Genomic DNA, 21,272 nt, shown 5'->3' on the forward strand with positions numbered 1-21,272 from the left:
GGATTCCTTTTGCCTCATTAAACCAGTAATTGAAGACTACAGATCCCCCCCCCCCCTTCTTTTTTCCCCCCAAATCAGAGGTGTTCACTTTCACCCTCTGTGTGTTTTTTGTTTTTTTTTTCTTTTTTAACCTCGTTTGCTGGGTCACTCTCAGAACACATACTGATATGCTCCATGAATCCAGTGCTGTCCTGCTGTGATCCACCGCAATGCACCAGCTCCTGCGCCACCATCTTTGCTTACGTCATCGGGAGTCAGCTTTTTAAGTTGGTCCCCTGATGATATGTTGCATGTGCAGTTGTAGGAGATTGCCTACTGAGATGCATGATGTGAATATCCCAGGAGACTGCAGGTAGCTGAGGGCTGCATCATCTAGGAGAGAATGGTGGAAGCGATTACTGATTAACAAAAAAAAAAGGAAAAAAACTATTTGAAGAAATTGTGTCAAAGGAGGCGGAAAGGAACAATTCTATTGACCTTCGAAAAGGAGGGTGAAGGTCCACCTTAATGAGTTATGTTAAATTTGGTTTTGTTCCTTGTCTGTTAATGTGGCTTTGTTTCTGCAGTGTCGGAATAGCAATGCCTGTGTTTTTTTTTAAAAAAAAAAAAAAAAGGAAAAATCATTACCTTTCCAGTGACCCATGTCTTGCAGATATGCGGCATTCAGTTCGACGGATGAGTCGAATACCCATTTCTGCTCCTGTATGCACTGGTTCCTTCCACTGGCTCCTATGTAGTAATGTATGAGGCTGCCAAAGGAACCACTGCATGCAGTGAGGGTAGCAGGAATTCTGACACCTGCAAAGTACTGTGCATCCTCATGGTGGCGTGTCAAAACATTGAAGAAATTGTTGCTAGTCTACGGCACATGATTTTAAAATAAGCTTTCATGTCCCACTGGATCACCATTTAAAATGCAGAAGATATTATAAGTGTGTGTGTGTTGGTGGTGGGGGGGCTTTACTAAAACTGTAGAGTGCAAAGTCTGGTGCAGCTGTGCATGGTAGCCAATCCGCTTTCAACTTCAGCATGTTCAGTTAAAGTGTTACTAAACCCACATCAGTAAAATCAGTCTGTATATGCAGTAAAACATGCTTGTTACACTCGCTGTGGAACCCAATGAGTTGATCCTCCACATTGTGTAAAAAGGCTGTTTGATCCTGTCTTCTCTGATCCTCCCCTTCTTTAGTCTCCTATCCATCTGCTGATAGTACAAAGCTCTAGGAGTCACTCTGCACATGCTAGAGAGTTTAGTTTTTTTTTTTTTTTTTTTTTTTTTTTGTTTGGGAGGGTGGTCAGCCCAGGGCCAATCAGCACTGTTCAGACAGATGGTCAGGGGTTGTGTAGCCTCATAGGACAGTCATAGCAGAATGAAAACTCCTCCTACAAGCTTCAACCAATGCTCAGCTGGACACTTGATAGAAGTCACAAAACTGCTGATGGGAAAATTGGCAGTTTATATTTAATAAAATATTGCATTTCCAGGTTGTGTGCACGGTGGGAGACCAGATATAGTGACTACAGGGTCATGGATCTAATAACACTTTTCAAGTTTTGGCAAAAAACCTGGAAGCTGATTGGTTTCTATGCAGAGCTGCACCAGATTGTGCACTCTCCAGTTTTAGTAAATGAACTCCATAGTGTATTTCTATATACAGTAAGTAGACAGGCTTAATATTTGAGCTGAATGCACATCGACTGTTTACTGTGTGCAGGAATCATTGCTCATTGTACTATCCGCACGTGCCTGTTGACTCGAGCAGAAAATAGCTTGAATAATTCTCGTGAGTGACCCATTGTCCTGCAGTGTGTACTGATGTTACATTGGAAAACGTTCTTCGTGTTCAGTTCTCTATTGTCTCTATCTCCGGGTATGCAATTCTGATCTGTAGGGACTCCTACAATCCAAGGGTTCAAGACTCCCAGATAATTACACAGGTGTATTAATAAATAACATTTCAAAATACCTACCTAATCCTTTCACTGGTACCGAGAGAACTGAAAAATATCTAATGTGGGGAAGCAATAAAAAAATAAATGGATAACTCTAAAGTGAACATGTGTTCAGACTATGCACACTGAAGTATTTACATAGTCTGAACCAGCAGTAACAGCACTCTTTAAATCCAAACTCCAGGGAATTATCTTCACAGTATTACAGCAGGCAATTGTTCTTGTTTCTCAGAAACCCATTGCTGGCATGCAGGCATACTTCTATGTCCTGCATGTAGCACTACCCCCCTAGGGATTGCTGATAAATTGGGTCCCCCTATATCCTGCACAGCCAGTCAGCATTTTCCACACAAGCTCTCATCCTGAGACAGAAATCAGTCCTTGAGTGTTTGTTTTGTTGTTTTATTAAGGGGATTAGAACTTGGATAGGGTAAGGGGTTATAGGATGCCCAACAGAACAGATATCTGCGAACAACTTTCTGAACTATTCACAAGTTTCTCTTCTTCAGCCACGCAGTATCTAGTGGAGTGCTAGCCAGCACATCCAGTTCTAATACCCTAGATCAGGGGTGTCCAAACTTTTTTGGAAGAGTGCCAGATTTGATGAAGTGAACATGTGCGAGGGCCGACCATTTTGCCCAACATTCTGATGAACCATTAAAATTAAATGCAAATGAACTATTTTATGCAAAAGTTTATTGAAAACGGCATACTTTTCATTTTGTGACTTGGATGACAAATCTAAACAGGTGTTAAATCACTCTGCCTTTAATCTCTGTTTTTTTTACTTCTTTTAATATTCTGGCTTAATGGTGGCCCTTGTGGCTTTGTGTGGAGGCTCAGCACTCTCTTGCCATTGGACTTGACGTCATCAGCCAGCACAGGGAGAAGGAAAGCCCAAATCTCGCAAGATCTCGAGATTTGGGCTTTGTTTCTCCTTGCACTGTCTGATGACGTCAAGCGATCCTGAGCACCAATCCATTATAGCCCAAATTGATAAATGGTAGCCCCAGTAGTAATTCCCTGCGCACCACCTGGGATCCCTCGGCCCACGTTCCGGACCCCACAGATGAGCTGCCCAATATATAACTTACGGCCCTCCACTAGTGATTCTGCGAACGCCACTGAGGACTCCAGGGATCTGTCGAGCGGGAATTGACGTCATCAGCCGGCACACAGAGAAGGAAAGCCCAAATCTCACGAGATTTCGGACGTCGCGAGATTTGGGCTCTCCTTCCTGCACCAGCTGATGATGTCAAGTGCCGCAGCTAGAGATCACTGGAGTCCTCAGTAGCTTTCAGGGAATCACTACCGGGGGCCGTAAGTTATATATATTTGGGTAGCTCACCTGTGGGGCCGTTTCAGTCCGGAACGCGGGCCGCAATTGGCCCGCGGGCCGGACTTTGGACATGCCTGCCCTAGATGAACTCCTCTTCACCCAGCAATCTGGAGACTCTCTTCCTGAGCAGGGGATCTGGCTCCTGTTCCTTTAAATAAGTAGTGCTCCTTTCCCTATCTGCCCAGGGGGTGCAGATGTACTCACTCAGATCCTTTCCTGTACAGTTTTTGGGATCGCTGCTGCTATCAGTCCAATCAGCTGAGCTGCCCTTCCCTACCATACAAGCGGTCCTCTCTCAGGGGGCAAGTAAGTCCCTTTGCATGAGTTAGTTTTGTTTGGAGCACGAATTTGGAGGATTTATGAACTTTTATTCATGAAAAGTTATTTCTAATCATTTTTGTGTATTTAAAGTGGTCACTTTATTGTGTACACTGATCACGTTTGCAGTGTGTGATTTATGTAATTGTATGGGAGGGGGGGGGGGGTTTGTTACATGTGTAGAATATGTATTTGAATATTTTATTTGAATATTTGTGAATTGATGTTGGGGTAATATTACAGTAGCGCTGCACTATATAATTTGTTTAGTTTTGTACACTGTATAAGGTATTAGTTTAGAGTGTGAGCGGCTTATATCTTTAGGTACTCCATATAGTGCAGGAGGATTATGTATCATTTATCTCATGGCCCTGGCAGGAAGTCGTCCATACCACTGCCTGAACACAGTACTGCCTATTATATGTAGCTAATGCTACTACAGTATATTACAGCACACACATCAGCCACATCATTTAGTAGTAGAAATGGTTCATTTAGGCTAGCTTGGACCAAACAAACGAAAGCGCATTGAAACCATTGGAATTCTGCTTTTGAATGTCATTTATAATTTCACATGAATAATAGTAAAAAAAATATTTCTGCACTGGGTAATATCCACTTTCACCCACAATTGAAAAATCAACTACACACTATTAATAAACTGTAAAAAAAATAAACTAAAATATTACAATGCTGCTTACAGCCGTAGCAACCTCAATGGTTAAAAAGGGGTCAGAAAGCACTTTTTGTATTAAACCATCCAAGGCAAGCTTGGGGTCTACCAGAGATCACCCTTCCAGAGCTCTGCTCATTAACCTCTAAATTAATTCTGGCTGCTGGTCTCAGGTGGGAGACTCTTGGAATGAATGCACTCACAATGAAATTGGAGAGGGAACATTATTCTTCACTTGTGCAAATCAATAAAGTTTTTATGAAAAGTTAAACAAATTAAAAAACTAAACCAGAACAACACTGCCTTGAATATCATAAATTAGTTAAGTAGCGTTTTTTGGTTTGTGGTGCTCAGAGGCAAACTCCTTTTTATCTGTCCATGTCTCCATGATTTATTTTACTGAGAAATCACTTTTGAAAAACACTCCTTAGTATTCCTGGCAGTGGCCATCATAAGTAAAGGAAGATGATTCGTGTAGCATTTACTTCCAGGAATCCATCTGCTCTTAGAGATGCAAGCAAGAAGGTGTACTTGGCTAAGAAAACTCCTCTTCTCTTGAGGACTGCTGTGATGTATGACCTCGTTTTGTCTAGGCCTGGAATCAACTGAAGAAATTTAACTTCCCGTTCTCTCAGTTCAAAACATACTGTAGCATCTAATATCACTGCTGCCAACTCTTCCCAATACATTTCAGTCAATCGGCCGTTATGGGTGGACTTTTGATGGACATTTATCATCTTATGTCTTCTATTGCTTATGTGGATATTTCTGTTGCACAAAAGCAGATATACTGTCACTGTGCATATGGATGTATGGTGAAGACAATAGAAATGCTTAGTATAGATCGGGAATCCATCCCAGTCATTCCCTTCTAATTGTTAGGCCTTTGGCCTGTAATGTCTGCTTATTAGTTGGCTTTTTCTAAATTCGCTGAATAACTCATTTGAAGAGGCATGTGTGTTTTCTGAGCCTTCTGCAAGCATCCAGTTGGTTGATTGACTTATTTTATTTATGTCAGCTTTTCCTCTCCAGGTGGCTCCCTTACAAAATTGGCATATTATTCTACTGTTCAGCATAAGGTAGCCAAGGTCAGGTCTTTTGATCACACAGGAAAGGTAAGCAATTTTCTGGTTCCATTCCTACATTATGTTGTTGAATCTGCATGTTTTCCCTACGTATCCCTAGGTAATTGCGGACACACACACAGCCAACGCATCAGTCAGATGGTATCAGGCTGTCTCAACATTTTATAACACAGAGAAACCCTTTGAGGACCAAGGGACGTATTTGTCCGATGTTTTTAATTGCGTGTATCATCTGATTAAGAAGTTAAAACTCTTTTTTTTTTTTTGGTTTGAGTCAAAATATTAGTTCTTATCAACAAACAACAAATGGATCTAGCTTTTTGCCAATTATTTCATGAAATGGCTTAGTTACAGCAACTGAAGTGTACGAACTTTAAAAACAAAAAAATGATTCTTTTGGCGTTCCAAAATCTTACGGTCCTCAAAGGGTTAACCTTAGGCACCTCTGCTAATATTTAATCTATCTACAGCTCACAATACGCTAGTACATGTTGAGGCTTATGAATAAACAATGAAATCCCAAAAATGAGGCTGAGAATAAATCAATCCAAGAGTACAATATGCATCTAATAGATGATGAAAACTGCCATAACTAAGAGGGTGCTGCTGCTGAGTTGCATGAGCTGACACTCCTTTCTTGTTTTACACAGGTTTGCAGAGTGAGGAGCGCACTACCCATAGTGTAGCATTTATGAGGACGTTTAATGGACAAAATAAAATCTATGGTTCCACTCACAAACAACTGTGGGGTATAGCGGCTTGTCAGGTGGCTTGGAGGATAAGTCCAGAGTCCGTGTAGAATTATCTCAGATCTCCGCCTTGGACACTGACTGGGGAACGCTGAAGTTGAAATGACCCTGCTGGCAGAGATGCATGGAGCTGTTGTAAAGTCTGAAGTTCAAGAGCCAAAATCCTCCTGTGGTCACTGTTTTGCACCCCAATATACAGGGATGTGTTTTGAAACATGCTGATAAAGAAGCAGGATTGCTTTGAAATGCATCCCTGTATATTGGGGTACACAGCGGTGACAGCAGGAGGTTTTTGGCTCTTGAACTCCAGACCTTGCAACAGCTCCACCCATCTCTGCCAGCAGTATCATTTCCACTTTAGCCCATGCTTTCCCCAGCCAGTGACCAAGGCAGAGATTTGGGATAATTCTAGACTGACTCTGGACTTATCCTCCAAGCCACCTGACAAGCCTTTATACCGTACAGTTGTTTGTGAGTGCAACTATTGATTTTATTTTGTCCGTTAAACTTCCTTAAAGATGCTACACTATGGGGTGTGCTCTCCTCTCTCTCCTTGTTTTACACCAAAAAAAAAAAATTGCTCTTAAACTCATATTTTGGAGGAGCAGTGTACATGAGGCCTTACACTGGTGGTAGGTGGGAAAAAAACGCCCCCTCTCAGACTAGCAAAATCATTGGTGTCAGTGGTTACTTATCTGGGAGTCCAGAAATTGCAAATTGTTCAAGGAACTCGTAGTAACTTCTGGAGGAACCCTATGAATCATGGAACTCTGGTTGAGAGAGGTTGGATTAGATACTCAAAATGAACGCCAGCTACTTGTTACTTCCTTGTCTTTCCTCTGCAGGAGCTGGAAAAATTGGAAATTATTTTTTTTTCTGTTCCTGAATAGCAAGTAAAAAGCTAACTAACCACTTATCTGAAATGTACACTGTATGTGATCACTTTTTGCGGATGACTTTTACATGGTGTTCATGCATTATTGTGATTCACCCAGCCATGCTGTGCAGCCAGGAAGATGTCTGTTTTCTTATTCTGAATTACAGCTTCCTGTGTCACCTGTCTGTCTATTTGCTGAAGAAAAATTAGGGATGCGGATTCATTATTTAGCAGGCTGGAGGTGAAACTGGGGCATGTGAATTTGCAAATCTGAAGCAGCAAATTAACCCATGCAATTGAAATGTACTGCACAGTATATACAGTGGATATAAAAAGTCTACACACCCCTGTTAAAATGTCAGGTTTCTGTGATGTAAACAAATGAGACAAAGATCAATAATTTCAGAACTTTTTCCACCTTTTTAATATGACCTAGAAACTACAACTCAATTGAAGCAACTGAAATCTTTTAGGGGGGGAGTAAACATACAAAACTAAAATAATGTGGTTGCATAAGTGTGCACACCCTCTTATACCTGCCAATTGTAGCTATGTTCAGAAATAATCAATCACATTTAAAATCATGTTAAATAGCAGTCAGTACACACCTGCCATCATTTAAAGTGCCTCTGATTAACCCCAAATTGAGTTCAGCTGTTCTAGTAGGTCTTTCCTGACATTTTCTTAGTCGCATCCTACAGCAAAAGCCATGGTCCGCAGAGAACTTCCAAAACATCAGAGGGATCTAATTGTTAAAAGGTATCGGTCAGGGGAAGGGTACAAAAGAATTTCCAAGGCATTAGATATATCATGGAACACAGTGCAGACAGTCATCATCAAGTGGAGAAAATATGGCGCAACAGTGACATTACCAAGAACTGGACGTCCCTCCAAAATTAATGAAAAGACGAGAATAAAACTGGTCTGGGAGGCTGCCAACAGGCCTACAGCAACATTAAAAGAGCTGCAGGAATATCTGGCAAGTACTGGCTGTGTGGTACATGTGACAACAATCTCCCATATTCTTCATATGTCTGGGCTATGGGGTAGAGTGGCAAAACAGAAGCCTTTTCTTACAAAGACAAACATCCAAGCCAGCTAAATTTTGCAAAAACACATCTGAAGTCTCCCAAAAGCATGTGGGAAAATGTGTTCTGGTCTGATGAAACCAAGGTTGAACTTTTTGGCCATAATTCCAAAAGATATGTTTGGTGCAAAAACAACACTGCACATCACCAAAAGAACACCATATCCACAGTGAAGCATGATGGTGGAAGCATCATGATTTGGGGCTGTTTTTCTTCAGCTGGAACTGGGGCCTTAGTCAAGGTAGAGGGAATTATGAACAGTTCCAAATACCTGTCAATATTGGCACAAAACCTTCAGGTTTCTGCTAGAAAGCTGAACATGAAGAGGAACTTCATCTTTCAGTATGACAACGACTCAAAGCATAGATCCAAATCAATAAAGGAATGGCTTCACCAGAAGAAGATTAACGTTTTGGAATGGCCCAGCCAGAGCACAGACCTTAATCTCATCGAAAATCTGTGGGGTGATCAGAAGAGGGCTGTGCACAGGAGATGCCCTCACAATTTAACAGATTTGGAGTGTTTTTGCAAGGAAGAGTGGGCAAATATTGCCAAATCAAGATGTGCCATGCTGATAGACTCATACCCAAAACAACTGAGTGCTGGAAAAAAATCAAAAGGTGCTTCAACAAAGTATTAGTTTTAAGGGTGTGCACACTTATGCAACCATTATTTTAGTTTTTTTGTTTTTACTTCCCTCCACCTAAAAGATTTCAGTTTGTTGTTCAACTGAGTTGTACAGTTTATAGGTTACATTTAAAGGTAGAAAAAGTTCTGAAATGATTTATCTGTGTCTAATTTTTTTACATCCCAGAAACCTGACATTTTAACAGGGGGTGCGTAGACCTTTTATATCCACGTGTGTGTGTGTTTATTTGATGACTATATTGCTGCTTTGAAAGTCATTTCTGACCGTAATTTTATTTTGAATGCAAAAAACTATTTTAGCCACTACATCTAATCGCTGGTGAGCTGCAATACAGTTGTATTCTGCGTATAGATAAACTTTTTAACTGTAACTGAGAAATGAGTTATGTCATCTACCTGGCTTTTCTGTGTGACAGGGCTGCATAAATCTCAAGACTGGATAGATACAAATACAAATCCTTTGACAGGGTTTTTTTCTTTCCCCCCCTCAAAGGATGCAGATCGAAAATTGTTATATGAAATTTCAGAGCAGGAAGAAATCACAGCTCGACTCCATTTTATTAAATTTGAAAACACATACATAGAAACCTGCCTGGACTTTATTAAAGATCATTTAGTGAATACAGAAACAAAAGTTATCAAGGCAACAGGCGGAGGAGCCTACAAGTTCAAAGACCTCATAGAGAAAAAATTGGGGTTAAAGTGAGTATTGCTGAAGATTAAAGAAACCTCTTAAGTTGCATTTCTGTTTACAGACACTGAATGCCTTGTGTCCTACTTATTATTTATTTATTTTTTTATATATTTTTAATGGAGCAAAGTGCATGAGATGTTCAGTACGGCTAAGCAGACTTTTAGCAGTGGCAGCAGTTGGCAATGAGCAGCCTCCATGTTAACATGCTATACTCAAGTATAATAGTCGGCCTTTATTATTATTATACAGTATTTATAAAGCGCCAATAGTTCGCTCAGCGCTGTACATTACAAAGGGGGACAGAACTTGTGACAGAACATAAACAATACAATGCAAAACATGAGGGGATTGAGGGCCCTGCTCTTTCGAGCTTACAATCTAGGAGGGAGGGGATGGTGGCACAGGAGGAGATAGCTGTGGGGGATGGAGTGGTAGGAAGTGTGGAGGAGGTCGGCAAGTTAGCAGGGGGTGGGGTAGGCTTCCCTGAAGAGATGGGTTTTCAGGGTTCTCCTAAAGGAGAGGAGAGTAGGTGATAATCTGATGGGTTGGGGCAGGGAGTTCCAGAGGATGGGTGACACCCTGGAGAAGTCCTGGAAGCGGGCATGGGAGGAGGAGACCAGGGAACTAGAGAGAAGGAGGTCTTGTGAGGAGCGGAGTGTGCGTGCTGGGCGGTACTTGGATATTAGGTCAGTGATGTAGTTTGGGGCAGTGTGGTGGACAGCTTTATAAGTCAGTGTTAGCATTTTGAATTTGATCCGTTGCGCAATCGGAAGCCAGTGGAGGGATTGGCAGAGGGGGGTGGCGGAGATGGAGCGGTTGGAAAGGTGAATGAGTCTGGCTGTTGTATTCAGGATGGACTGAAGCGGGGATACCCAGCGGCGAGGCAGGCCAGTGAGGAGGGAGTTGCAGTAGTCGAGTCGTGATATGATGAGGGAGTGGATGAGCTGTTTATAACTTCATAGTAACATGGTTGGCTGTAGGTTCACTTGTTCTTTGACCTGGAAACAACTGGCTGGGTTGTTGAATATACACGTTATGAATGCACAGCCAACAGATTATACCACTCCTATCACAAAAGGTATTTACTGACCACAAGGTCATACAGAAGTGAACTACGGCTAGTCCCAATAGCTGAAGCCTAAGGGGCTTTTAAGGTAACTTGTAGCAAAATCTAAAGCTGGCTGCACATATTAAAGTCTGATTGAGCGGTCTCTGCAGTTTTCATAATATTTTTCTATTTTAACTTTTATCTTGCATAGCTCATTCATTTGGCATAGTGTGCTGAGTGAACAGATACAAGTCTATGTGGATAGAGCTGTAGTATTGAAAATAGGAGAATTGTGTTCTGGGTTCTGTAAAGTTCACATACACATTACAATCTCCTTTTAGATCTACCATCAACTATGTAGTTCAAGGGCCTGCCTAATTGGTACAGAGTGATTGAGAAGATAGGTGGGTCCTCCTATTCCGTAGGTTTGGAAAATCTAAAGGAGATTGTACAATCAGATTGCATTGTGTATAGTCACCTTTTATACACCTAAAATTAAGTAGTTGCGCTTTCGGTGCCATTTAATTACTGGCACACCAAACACAGAAACTAACTCATTTTTACGTGTGAGAAAAAGTGGCAATCGCAGCAATGTCTGAACCCACTGATTATTTTGAGGTTTTCACTGAAGGATAAGTTTTTGTATTCTTTTGTTTGAAAGTCGCTGACAAGGAACACATATGCTCATATCAAGTGCTTTTGAAGAAAAATGAACAAAGTAGTATATAAATGATGTCTGCACTGAGTCTTGCAGCTTCAGAAATAAGTTTTTAGTAATGAGTTCTCAGATGTCTGTATTAACAAGCTATTTTAAATCTGAGCTCTGGGCACAAGAAAAATTCCTCATTAGCCAAAATAGATCTAAATCTACTTTTTGTGCGCATGTAATGCCTTTATAATCCAAATGTTACCTTGTAAAAGTAATACTGTCTTACATAGCCTGTGCAAAGCTGTACGAACTACAAGCTGCTTGCAGAAAACTACAGGAGGGGGTGGAGTCAAGACCAGTCACCCTGTACAAGGATGGAGAGAGGCAGTGACTGGTCTTTATTTCAGGAATCTCCTGCACAGGAGGCAAAGTTTCATACTGGATTACTGCACACATCTGGAAGAAAAATACAAAACGCACTAGTATGCAAGCATACACATGCCTATTTGTATTTGGAAAATATTTGCTTATCTTGGAGTTCAGCTTTAACATATTCAAGGGATATTCCACCCAGTTGCACACTTTTTTTTTTTTTTTCTTTTTATATAGGAGCTACTCTTCCTTTTTTTGATTTGATGCCTCAGTTGTTTGTAAACTGGAACAGTTAGTAAACAAGAAGTTTGCTTGATTATACCTTGGCACCTTGATTATACATTGGCACCAAAAGTGCATCTTGGCACTTTCTAAGAGGAAGCTATATTAAGGTGTATAAAATCAAATTATGCCTAATGTGTTTGTAGCTTTGTACATGTATTTTATAGATTTGTTGCCAAGTATTATTGACTTCTTTTTCTTTTCTTCTAGAGTGGATAAGGAGGATGAAATGACCTGTCTCATAAAGGGCTGTAATTTTGTACTGAAAAATATACCTCACGAAGCTTTTGTTTATGTAAAGCATGCAGATCCTGAATTTCGGTTTCAAACCACTCATCCCAACATCTTTCCATATTTATTAGTTAATATAGGTTCTGGGGTGTCCATAGTCAAGGTGAGTTGTTTTTATTTTTTATTTTTTTTTTTATTTTTTTATTTGTAGCAGAAGTGTAAAATCTCTTACTCCAATGCAAGAAATACTTCTATAGAACAATTCATATGTGATGTATTTTCATTCCTTGAAAACCAAAGTAGGAAATCAATTGACTTGGGGGTCAAGACACCTACTTTATTATTTTTATATATATATATATATATATATATATTTTTATTTTTTTATTTTTTTATTTTTTTTTTTTTTTTCATGGCAACAATACCATTTCTTTATTAACGTCCTTTTTTTTTTTTTTTTGCCAGGTAGATACAGAGGACAAGTTTGAGCGGATTGGAGGAAGTTCGATAGGTGGGGGTACTTTCTGGGGACTTGGAGCTTTGCTCACAAAGACAAAGGTCAGGCATTGCAAAAGAGTGCAGTTTTTCTGTTTTTAAGAGGTTTTTTTTTGATCTTTTAAACCTTATTCCATAATTTCTGTATAGCACTTCGTAAGGATTTTTTTCTTTTTTAAAATAAACCTATTTATCACCAACAGAGGTTTGATGAATTATTACAGCTAGCTGCAAAGGGACAACATACGAATGTTGACATGCTGGTGAAAGATATATATGGAGGTGCATACCAAATTCTCGGTTTAACGGGAGACCTGATTGCCAGCAGCTTTGGCAAGTCAGCCACAACAGACAAAGGTACGAGATATAAACAGATATGTTGCTTAAGAAGGTTAGAATGGAGGGTCCCATCTTGCTACCACTGGTGGGTCAGTTGTTGGAGGAAGTGTTCGCTTGCCCTACTGTCCAGTCATTGGAATGGGTGCACTTGTGAGACAAGAGGCTGTGTTACCATGTAACACACTCACCAGCAGTAGCAAGGTAACTGACACCACTGTACCTCAATGGTAGACTGTGTGGACAACAGTGCCAATTAATGTATATTGGCCAATATAACCAGTTATTCTCCATTTTCCTTTTTGTGCAGCTTGTTAACAGGAATCTGTAGAAAAAATAAGGCCAGAACTAAGATAGGGTATTGGATACAATTGGGGTAAATGTTGGGCCAAATGGTTCGGACCAGTGGATGTTGGGGACAGTGGGAACTGGATCTGAGATAACCAGTGGTAGAAAATTAGATTTTTATCAACCTGGGTATTATGCAAAAGATTGCATAGTTATGTAATAAACCAGGTTAAAAAGGCACGCCCAACCAAAAATCCATAAGGCTTTCTTGTTTATTGGCCACATGAGCTAAAACCTGAAAAGTTCACTTTCATTTTCTTATTGCTGTGGGAAACACCTTAATTTTTTTCTGTTTTCCGATATTATTTTTTTTTTCAATTTAACCCCCCTTTTCATAGTTTTATTTATTACAGGTATTTATATAGCGCCATCAATTTACGCAGTTGTGTGTGTGACCTAAAAAAAAAAATCTGTGCTTAAAATGACATAGTATGCAAAAAAAAAAAACAGCTAGGCACTATACGTTGATACCAGGCATTCAGCTTAAATATTTCACAGTGCAGAGCTAAATATGAACCAGAATATTTCCAAAAAGTGTAGGACAATTTTAACCTTCACAAGTTTATATAACAACTAGTATAGACATGTGAGAAAACATAAAAAGAAAACAAAGTGATAATAAAGTGTCCAAAAAGATGTGATTATTATAAACAATCAAATAATCAAAGTTGTTACATATACTGTATATTGTGCATTTACATCAGTCCCTAACCCTCAAGAAGCTTACAATCCAAGATTGCTAATTCACATTCATACATATACATACTAGGGCCAATTTAGACAGCAGCCAATTAAGCTACCAGAAAGTCTTTTGTAATGTGGGAGGAAAGCTGAGTACCGAGAGGAAACCAACGCAGGGACAGAGAGAACATGCAAACTCCAGGCAGGTTGTGGTTGAGATATTTACATGATTGGGATTCGAACCAACAGTTCTGGTACTCTTCAGGTAGTCCCTCTGGCTGCTAAAAACATTTCTAATCTTTTCTATTTAGTGATCTATTCATCATTGGAACCTTTTTAGCAACAGGCAAAAGCACAGTTTATAAGAATAGTTAATCCCCATCGTCTACTTAAAACATACAGTTTAGTTTTGAAGCATACTAAATAAATCCCATAGCTACAGATAGCATTTTATGGACTCCTCATTTGCAAGCTGCAATTTGTAATCCCAATACTAAGCACATTCTTAAAAAAATGGGATACCTTTTAAGTATTTTTAGGAAAGGCCATCTCCTTCCACGCCCCTATGGCCATCCCTTGCCACAATCCTTCCTTTCTGCTGTGCTTTGGAGAACTCTGCAGGTTCCTTTTGATGAAACCAAGGATTTAATAATTCTGCACTTTACCTATTATGCAGGGGATCAGATCCTTCCTTCCAAACTTATCACATCACGAAGTCCCCTCTTCTGAATAGTTGTGCTACCAACAGTTCAAATTTTGTACAAAACATTTTCAAACTTGCTTCTTCAACCCTCTCCATTACATGTTTTGTAGACCAGTGTTTTGACATTTCTCGAGAGAAGGGTACAGTGTCTCGAATACATTCTTGCATTCTTGATTTTGACTATTGTTACTTGCCTGCATATATAACCAGGTGGAGAAGTGACCTGGGCTTCCACTTAGGTGCGGGGAGAACATTGGCTCCAAATCTTGGACCCGACAGCCCACGGATCAATATATTTTGTCTCTGGTGGAAGCTAAATATACATTTTTGGTAAATTGACATATGGTCCCTCAGAGGTTAGCAATATACTGTACTTATACATCAGACTGATGTTTTAGCATCTGTAACGAGTTGGGTATACTTAAACATACAGTATATAGTGGGGCTGTCTGAAATGTAAACATTTTTGGATCAATGTCTATCGACTGATATGTCTAGTACTAGGTAGGGACATTCACAAAGATCCATATGGGATCCTTCTTAATTTAAGGGTTGAGGTTTGCACGAAACACCAAAGAATATTGCTCCCTTTTAACTTCATAGCAACTATGTAAATGCTGGCAAAAGCTCAGTGGTCTGCTGAACCTACAATAGCCCAAGTCAAGAATAAATGAAAATGACTCTGTGAAAAGTTTGAGACCCATGAACACCTCACTATTTCCCACAGGATTTTGATTGCTTTTTATTGACTTTTTTGCCACCCTCTAGCTGATTAAATCCCTGGATGTTCCATGGATTCAGAGGGGTTTCCTTTTGTTTCGGAGGTCCTCCCCTCCCTTCCCCTGTGCCCCTTCGCACCCTTCCTATTTTGCTTTCTATGCTATTCCTATACCTTACTTTTTTTTCTTGGCCAAGATCACATTGGTATATTGATGTTCTGACCAATGTGGTCACATCATAAATCCTTTTTATGGAACGAACAAAAACGAAATAAAATTCTATTGAAACAGAATGCATACAATAGAATAAGGTATCTTGAAAATTATCTAAACCCTGTATCCTAACATACGGCATTGACCACGAGGTCTTTGAAAGAGAATCTTGGGAAACGTTTAAAATGAGCCACTGAAAGTCCAGCTGTGTTTTACAGGTCAGTCCAAAAATGCTATTGTGAAGTGATTGGGCATTGGAGGTATGTGGATGATACATGTAGAGAAAATGGTACATTTATCTGATCTGTCATTAACTACGTAACTATTTTTATTAAATTATTTTATTAACTGTGGACCCACTCAAGCACAATTACTGTATGTCTGGTACAACATGAGTGCTGCAAAGGAAATGGAAAGATGCGGTGGCTTGCAAAAAAGTGGAGTAAGATTGTAGAATTCATTAACATGAAACTCTTTACATCTTCATCTGCATCTTGTAGTCTGTAGTCAGTCTGCACTTTGTAGAAATCTTTAATCTGTCATGAAGGTGCACTGCCTATGTTTGTTTGTTTTTGAAAATGTTCACCTTTTTGTATTGGGCAGTCTTTAGCAAAAGCTGGTTATGGCTGTAACCTTATAGATTCTTGTAAGCCTGTACCTTTTCAGATAGTTTCAGATAGTTTAGTTGCCATAAAATGACAAATGGCCTTTTTGTACATGTGACATGTGCCGGAATATTAGTGTGTTTGTTTGCATTTTCATCCGTTCTGTTTATCGTTAATCCTAAATTACGTTTTGTTTTTACAAGGCGCTATCTCGCTGTATTTCGCAGCCCTAAAATTGGGAGTGTGAAGGAACAAAACTATTTTCAAACTAAATATTGTAGGCATTTAAAAGTCACAGGCCTCTTTTTGGCAGAACCAATCTTTGCCTGAACTTTATATATGGTGCCATATCCTAAGCTCTGGTGTAGACAATTACTTTGATTGTAAAGTGCACAGTCTACTTGCCTTTAGTAAAAAGTGCAGTTGCAGTCTGCAAAAGCAGTTGCTCCAGAGCTTCGTAAATGAGCAGAAGCTCTGCTGACTTCCATCATCCAATCATGTGCAAGCAAAAATGCTGTTTTTATTTTCCTTGCACTTGATTGGGTATTGTTTGCATACTGAAGCCTTACCCTATTTGCCAAGTGCAGTAGCTCCAGTTCTTGGTAAAGTTCACAATCTTACAAGCCTTTAGTAAATCAACCCTATCGCATCACTCTTGCAGTCTTTAGAACTGGTGGGCAATTACAATCCTTTTCTGATCTAAAAAAGAGAATTTAATTTGCTGAATTCTACGCTTTTTCAGATTAAACATGTGGTCATTAGGTAATTTGGGCATGTAATACCTGTGTTTGCAGCTAACCATTGGTTGCCCTTATGGTTAGAGTCTCTCCGAAATAAATTATTTCTGAACTCCCACGTAGCATTCCAGGACTCCTTGGTACATGCCCAGACTTATAACAGAAAGCTGTTGGTGAAGACTGATTTGGGTTCTACTGATAAGGTGTGGGAAGAGGTTCTAAGCAGCTGCCCGTTAGTCTTCCTGAAACCTACGGAAAAGCTCACCCATCTATTTATACTTGCTTGTTTCTATTTGATCACCATTCTCTTAGCAAAATATAAACCATTATTAAAACCCATTATGCCCTAAGTGTTGTAGGGCCTCTGGCTCATTTGTCCACCTACTCTGGTCCTGCTCACAGGCTTACTGGAAGCAAATAATCTTTTTGCATGATATCTTGAATTCCCCAGTTCAACTAGATCCTTGGTATTGTTTGCTGCTAAGAATTTGATCACTAAAGTGTGCACCCAAGCTGGGGCGGCTACTTTACAACAATGGAACACCAAGATAAATCAAATGCTCCCATTCCAAGAACCTGATCTATGACCTAAGGTTTCCCTCAGATATTTGGACTATGTAGCAGGCAGAATCTTCTACTTGCTGCCTATTAGACTTTTAGCTCCTAATTGATTTTGAACAGAGGTTCTTGCATATTTAGATTCAGTGTACTCAGGAGGCAGTGCCATATATTCTATTGTGATTTATGTCTAGGGGTATTACCAAGTTCCAAACATCCCTATCTGAGACAGAAAATTTCATTTTTGGTTTAGGTTTTCATACTTTCTCAACCAATTTATACTCTTTTTATGGGCTTTACTATATAATTGTGTACTTATTCCTGCAGACGGTCTGTGATTTAGGTCTGCCATTTCATTTGTCTTCAGCAATTTGATAACTTGCCAATTTGTCTGTGTAATACATTCCTTTTGTGTAAGCTGTATTGCGGCAATCCTTGTTTTATCTATTTTTTTGACTGAATATATATGACAGTTGCATGTCTTTTTAAGCATTGATATTACCTTTTATGCCCATTTCAAAACTCATAAAATCTTAATTGGATTAAAAAAAATGTGAATGCCATATAGGTATCTTGGAATATTATTGTAGTTGATTAGAATCTTTATTTTTAAGCAGCATATTTGGCAAACCACTAAAGGCACAGAAGAAATGCACATTAGATATGTTATTATCAAAGGATTTGTAACTCTGTAAAGCTAGTTTTGTGATTCAGAGAAACTTGCCACAGCATAGGGCAGGCTACACCCATATTTTCCCATTCAGCTTTGCTGCTTCTGTGTTATCTATGTTCAATGCTTATGGAATGACCCAGGAAACTGTAAAATGTTACCAAAATGTACTAGAGTGATTTTATGTCAGTGCAAGACCACCAAAGGAAACAATTTTTTTTTTTTTTTTGCAGGTAAACTGTAAAAATATTTGTTTTTTAGCTGATGTTGTTTTGCTTGATGTTCAATTTACAGTAAATAACCATACAAAATGTAAAGAAGAGATATTTATTTAAATGTTGCCCCAAGATTCTTTATTTTTTTTACCCCCTGCAAGGTCTGTGGTGCTGGGAGCATCCTCTCAATGATACCCTTCCAGTAGTGTCTGATCCTGGCCCCACATTCTTTCCACCAGCCCCTGTCCCACTGGAGGATGTGGTAGTAACATAGGGGCAGAAGGCACCACATATCTTGATGGGGGACCAGGAATCAGACCCCTTCATAAAGTTGTCAGATAAAGAGGATTCTCCAAGTACTGGAGGTCTTGAAAAATGCAAAAATGGGCGACGAGACAGGTAGCTGAAATGTGCCTACTTTTTTTTTTTTTTTTTTTTTAAATTTGATATAGTTTATACGTTGCTTTAAAAGGGGACTCTTCAGTTCTACACATTTCATTTTCATAATTACAGTGCTTTCAGCATATACCTTGATTGCCTACCACTAAGCATACCTTATCTGGAAGCTTTGGTAATGAGAGGATCTATGTTCCTCTCAGGTTACTGTTTAGGATCCTGTCCGATAAGGGTGTCATCTGGGAGGAAGTAAATGGAAATAATGAATCACACTTCCCTGTAATTCTCCTTCCAGGAATCTTTCACAATGACTCCTGGCATAATTCTTTCTAACAAATATATTTTGATGCCTTTTCTTTAGGAAACCTTTAGGAATTACAGCTGGGCGAACCTTTTTAAACTCCCTACTTGTCCCATTTGGGTAGGTGGGATCTTCTATCAGATGATGTAAACCTGTTAGTAACGTGGGCAATTCTTGCTGAGTATAGACATGCCTCTTGGGGTGTAACAATGATAATCAATCAAGGGATACTGACACCTGGTGTTATATTAAACTGTTATGTTTCACTGTAATAGTTGTTTGACACCCATTTCCCTTCTGTATATCTTCCTATTGGTCAGTGCAGTTGGTCTTCTTCTTATTAAAGGTCTCAGGAACTGGAAGGAAGGCGGGACCAGCTTGATTTCTGCAGGAAAAGTCAGGATTTGCATATGTCAACCATCTAATCTATTTGTCTGTACCTGCTCTTTGTTTTGATATGCAGTGTTCAAATCTAAACTTGCTTTCACATTTTTTTATTCATATGAGCAGTTTTGAATTGCCCAGGTTTGTGCCAGGTTTACTTTACAGTATATCTAAAGCCAAAACATCCTCCTTTTTTTTTTTTTTTGATAGAGTAGGGGAGGGTTAAAGCCACTGTCAATTTTTCATTTCCCATCTGTCTCATTTGGAAGATTTCCTGTAGGCTCAATAGGAAATGAGGAAATCTTTCCAGTATGTAGGAAATCCCTCTTTAAGACTGTTTGTTGTGGGAACAAGTGTCCCCATTAGAGGATTTCCCCACTCTTCCTGTTCTGGTGGTAACTAAAAAAAAAAATGGATTTATCCTCACTTTCATTTCTGGTAAATTGGAAAGCAAATCAATTAGGGAGTGCAAGCTTCCCTAACTGGGACACAGACAGCAATAAAAACATGGCAAGGATTCTATCCCCTCGCCTCGATCCAAATCTTTAAATTATAACTAAAAGAAAAAACCTTTTCTTTTTTTTTTTTTAAGGTTTCAGCTGTGGAAGATTCTTGGAAAGGGAGTTGATGGGTAAGTCTAATTCAATATTTCTCTTATGTACCCTAGAATTCTCCAAAGAGGACATGGCAAAGAGTTTACTGCACATGATCAGCAATGACATTGGCCAGTTGGCGTGTCTCTATGCCAAACAGCACAACCTATCTCAGGTGTATTTCGGAGGCTTCTTCATTCGAGGTCATCCTGTCACAATGCATACCATCACCTACAGTATCAACTTCTTCTCTAAGGTGGGAATTGCAGTATAAAAGGCTATATAGGGAAATATTCTAGGCTGGCCACATGGCCTGATTATTGCTGTAATGTAACTGATTTGAGCATCACTAGCCACAATCTGGCAGTGTCAGGGTGAATTATGTTGCATGGGTGAAAGACGTTTGCCATGATTTAATCTCTTGACATGCTTTGAAGTCGTTAAAACTGTCCTCCAGACAGACATAAAGTACACCTACAAATACAGCTCTGTATTTAAATACATTCTTTCTTTTTAATGCATTTTAAAAGCAGCTAATGAAAGTACTGAACTTTTGCTTGCTATAAGGCTCTTGCAACTCTCTATACAGCAACACCCAGACTAGCAGACGGAGGGGCAGGACTGGAGCCAATCAGATGTGCTAAATGCTAATGTGCTAACAAAGAGCATGCTGATAGGAGGAGAGAGTAGAGTGAGCATAGTGATGGCATCCTCATTCTACTTATCTCTTACTTATCTTCTTACTTATCTCATTCTACTTATATCTCAAAGGTGCCTGCTAGTAAAATACAGTGTCTAAACTGTGATGCTGCCTTCCTATAGCGATATACAAAACCACTATTTAGATGTGAAACAATATAAAGGAAGTTTTTATAGGCGCTACCACAACATAAACATAACATATATATAAATTCTTTATAAAGTCCACAGGACCAAAATGCAACAAATCTTCAAGTGTTTCTTGTGTTTCAAATCTTGTGTCTGTGCCACCAGTCTCCACACCACTGTGAGAAAAATGCATTCACCGACAGAATTGTGTCCCTTATATTACTAAAGGTCAGACACCGCTTGTGGGTTTTTATACTACTCAACCACATCTTCAGGAAGCCACCTAGAAGACACGATCCAGCGAAATTTACGCAGCACTTTACATATATATTGTACATTCACATCAGTCCCTAGCCCTCAAGGGGTGTACAATCTAAGGTTTTATTTGAAACACAAGGAACACTTGAAGATTTGTTGCAGTTTGGTGCGGCGGACTTTATAAAGAAAATATATATGTTCTATGTCATGTTTATGTTGTGGTAGC

General features: G+C 39.4%; 1 protein-coding gene across 4 annotated transcripts in view; it reads left to right on the forward strand.

The window, feature by feature from the left end:
* PANK4 (pantothenate kinase 4 (inactive)) overlaps nt 1-21,272 on the forward strand; it is an 83,674-nt gene that overhangs the window by 13,463 nt on the left and 48,939 nt on the right. For 2 of the 4 annotated variants that reach the window (XR_016313790.1, XM_089684338.1), the window contains exons 2-7: nt 5,316-5,398; nt 9,224-9,432; nt 11,986-12,169; nt 12,472-12,564; nt 12,705-12,858; nt 20,035-20,216. Coding sequence is in view for 3 of the 4 variants with exons in the window: in XM_089684338.1 (XP_089540464.1) it covers nt 5,316-5,398; nt 9,224-9,432; nt 11,986-12,169; nt 12,472-12,564; nt 12,705-12,858; nt 20,035-20,216 (905 nt within the window). In the remaining variant the exon portion in view is untranslated. Of the gene's footprint in view, nt 1-5,301; nt 5,399-9,223; nt 9,433-11,985; nt 12,170-12,471; nt 12,565-12,704; nt 12,859-20,034; nt 20,217-21,272 lie in introns of all 4 variants that reach the window. The other 2 variants (XM_089684339.1, XM_089684340.1) reach the window with 2 other exon arrangements.

The sequence above is a fragment of the Staurois parvus genome, unplaced genomic scaffold (genome assembly GCF_062004578.1).
Source record: "Staurois parvus isolate SC_StPar_1 unplaced genomic scaffold, SC_StPar_1.0 ptg000346l, whole genome shotgun sequence".
Lineage (NCBI taxonomy): Eukaryota > Metazoa > Chordata > Amphibia > Anura > Ranidae > Staurois > Staurois parvus.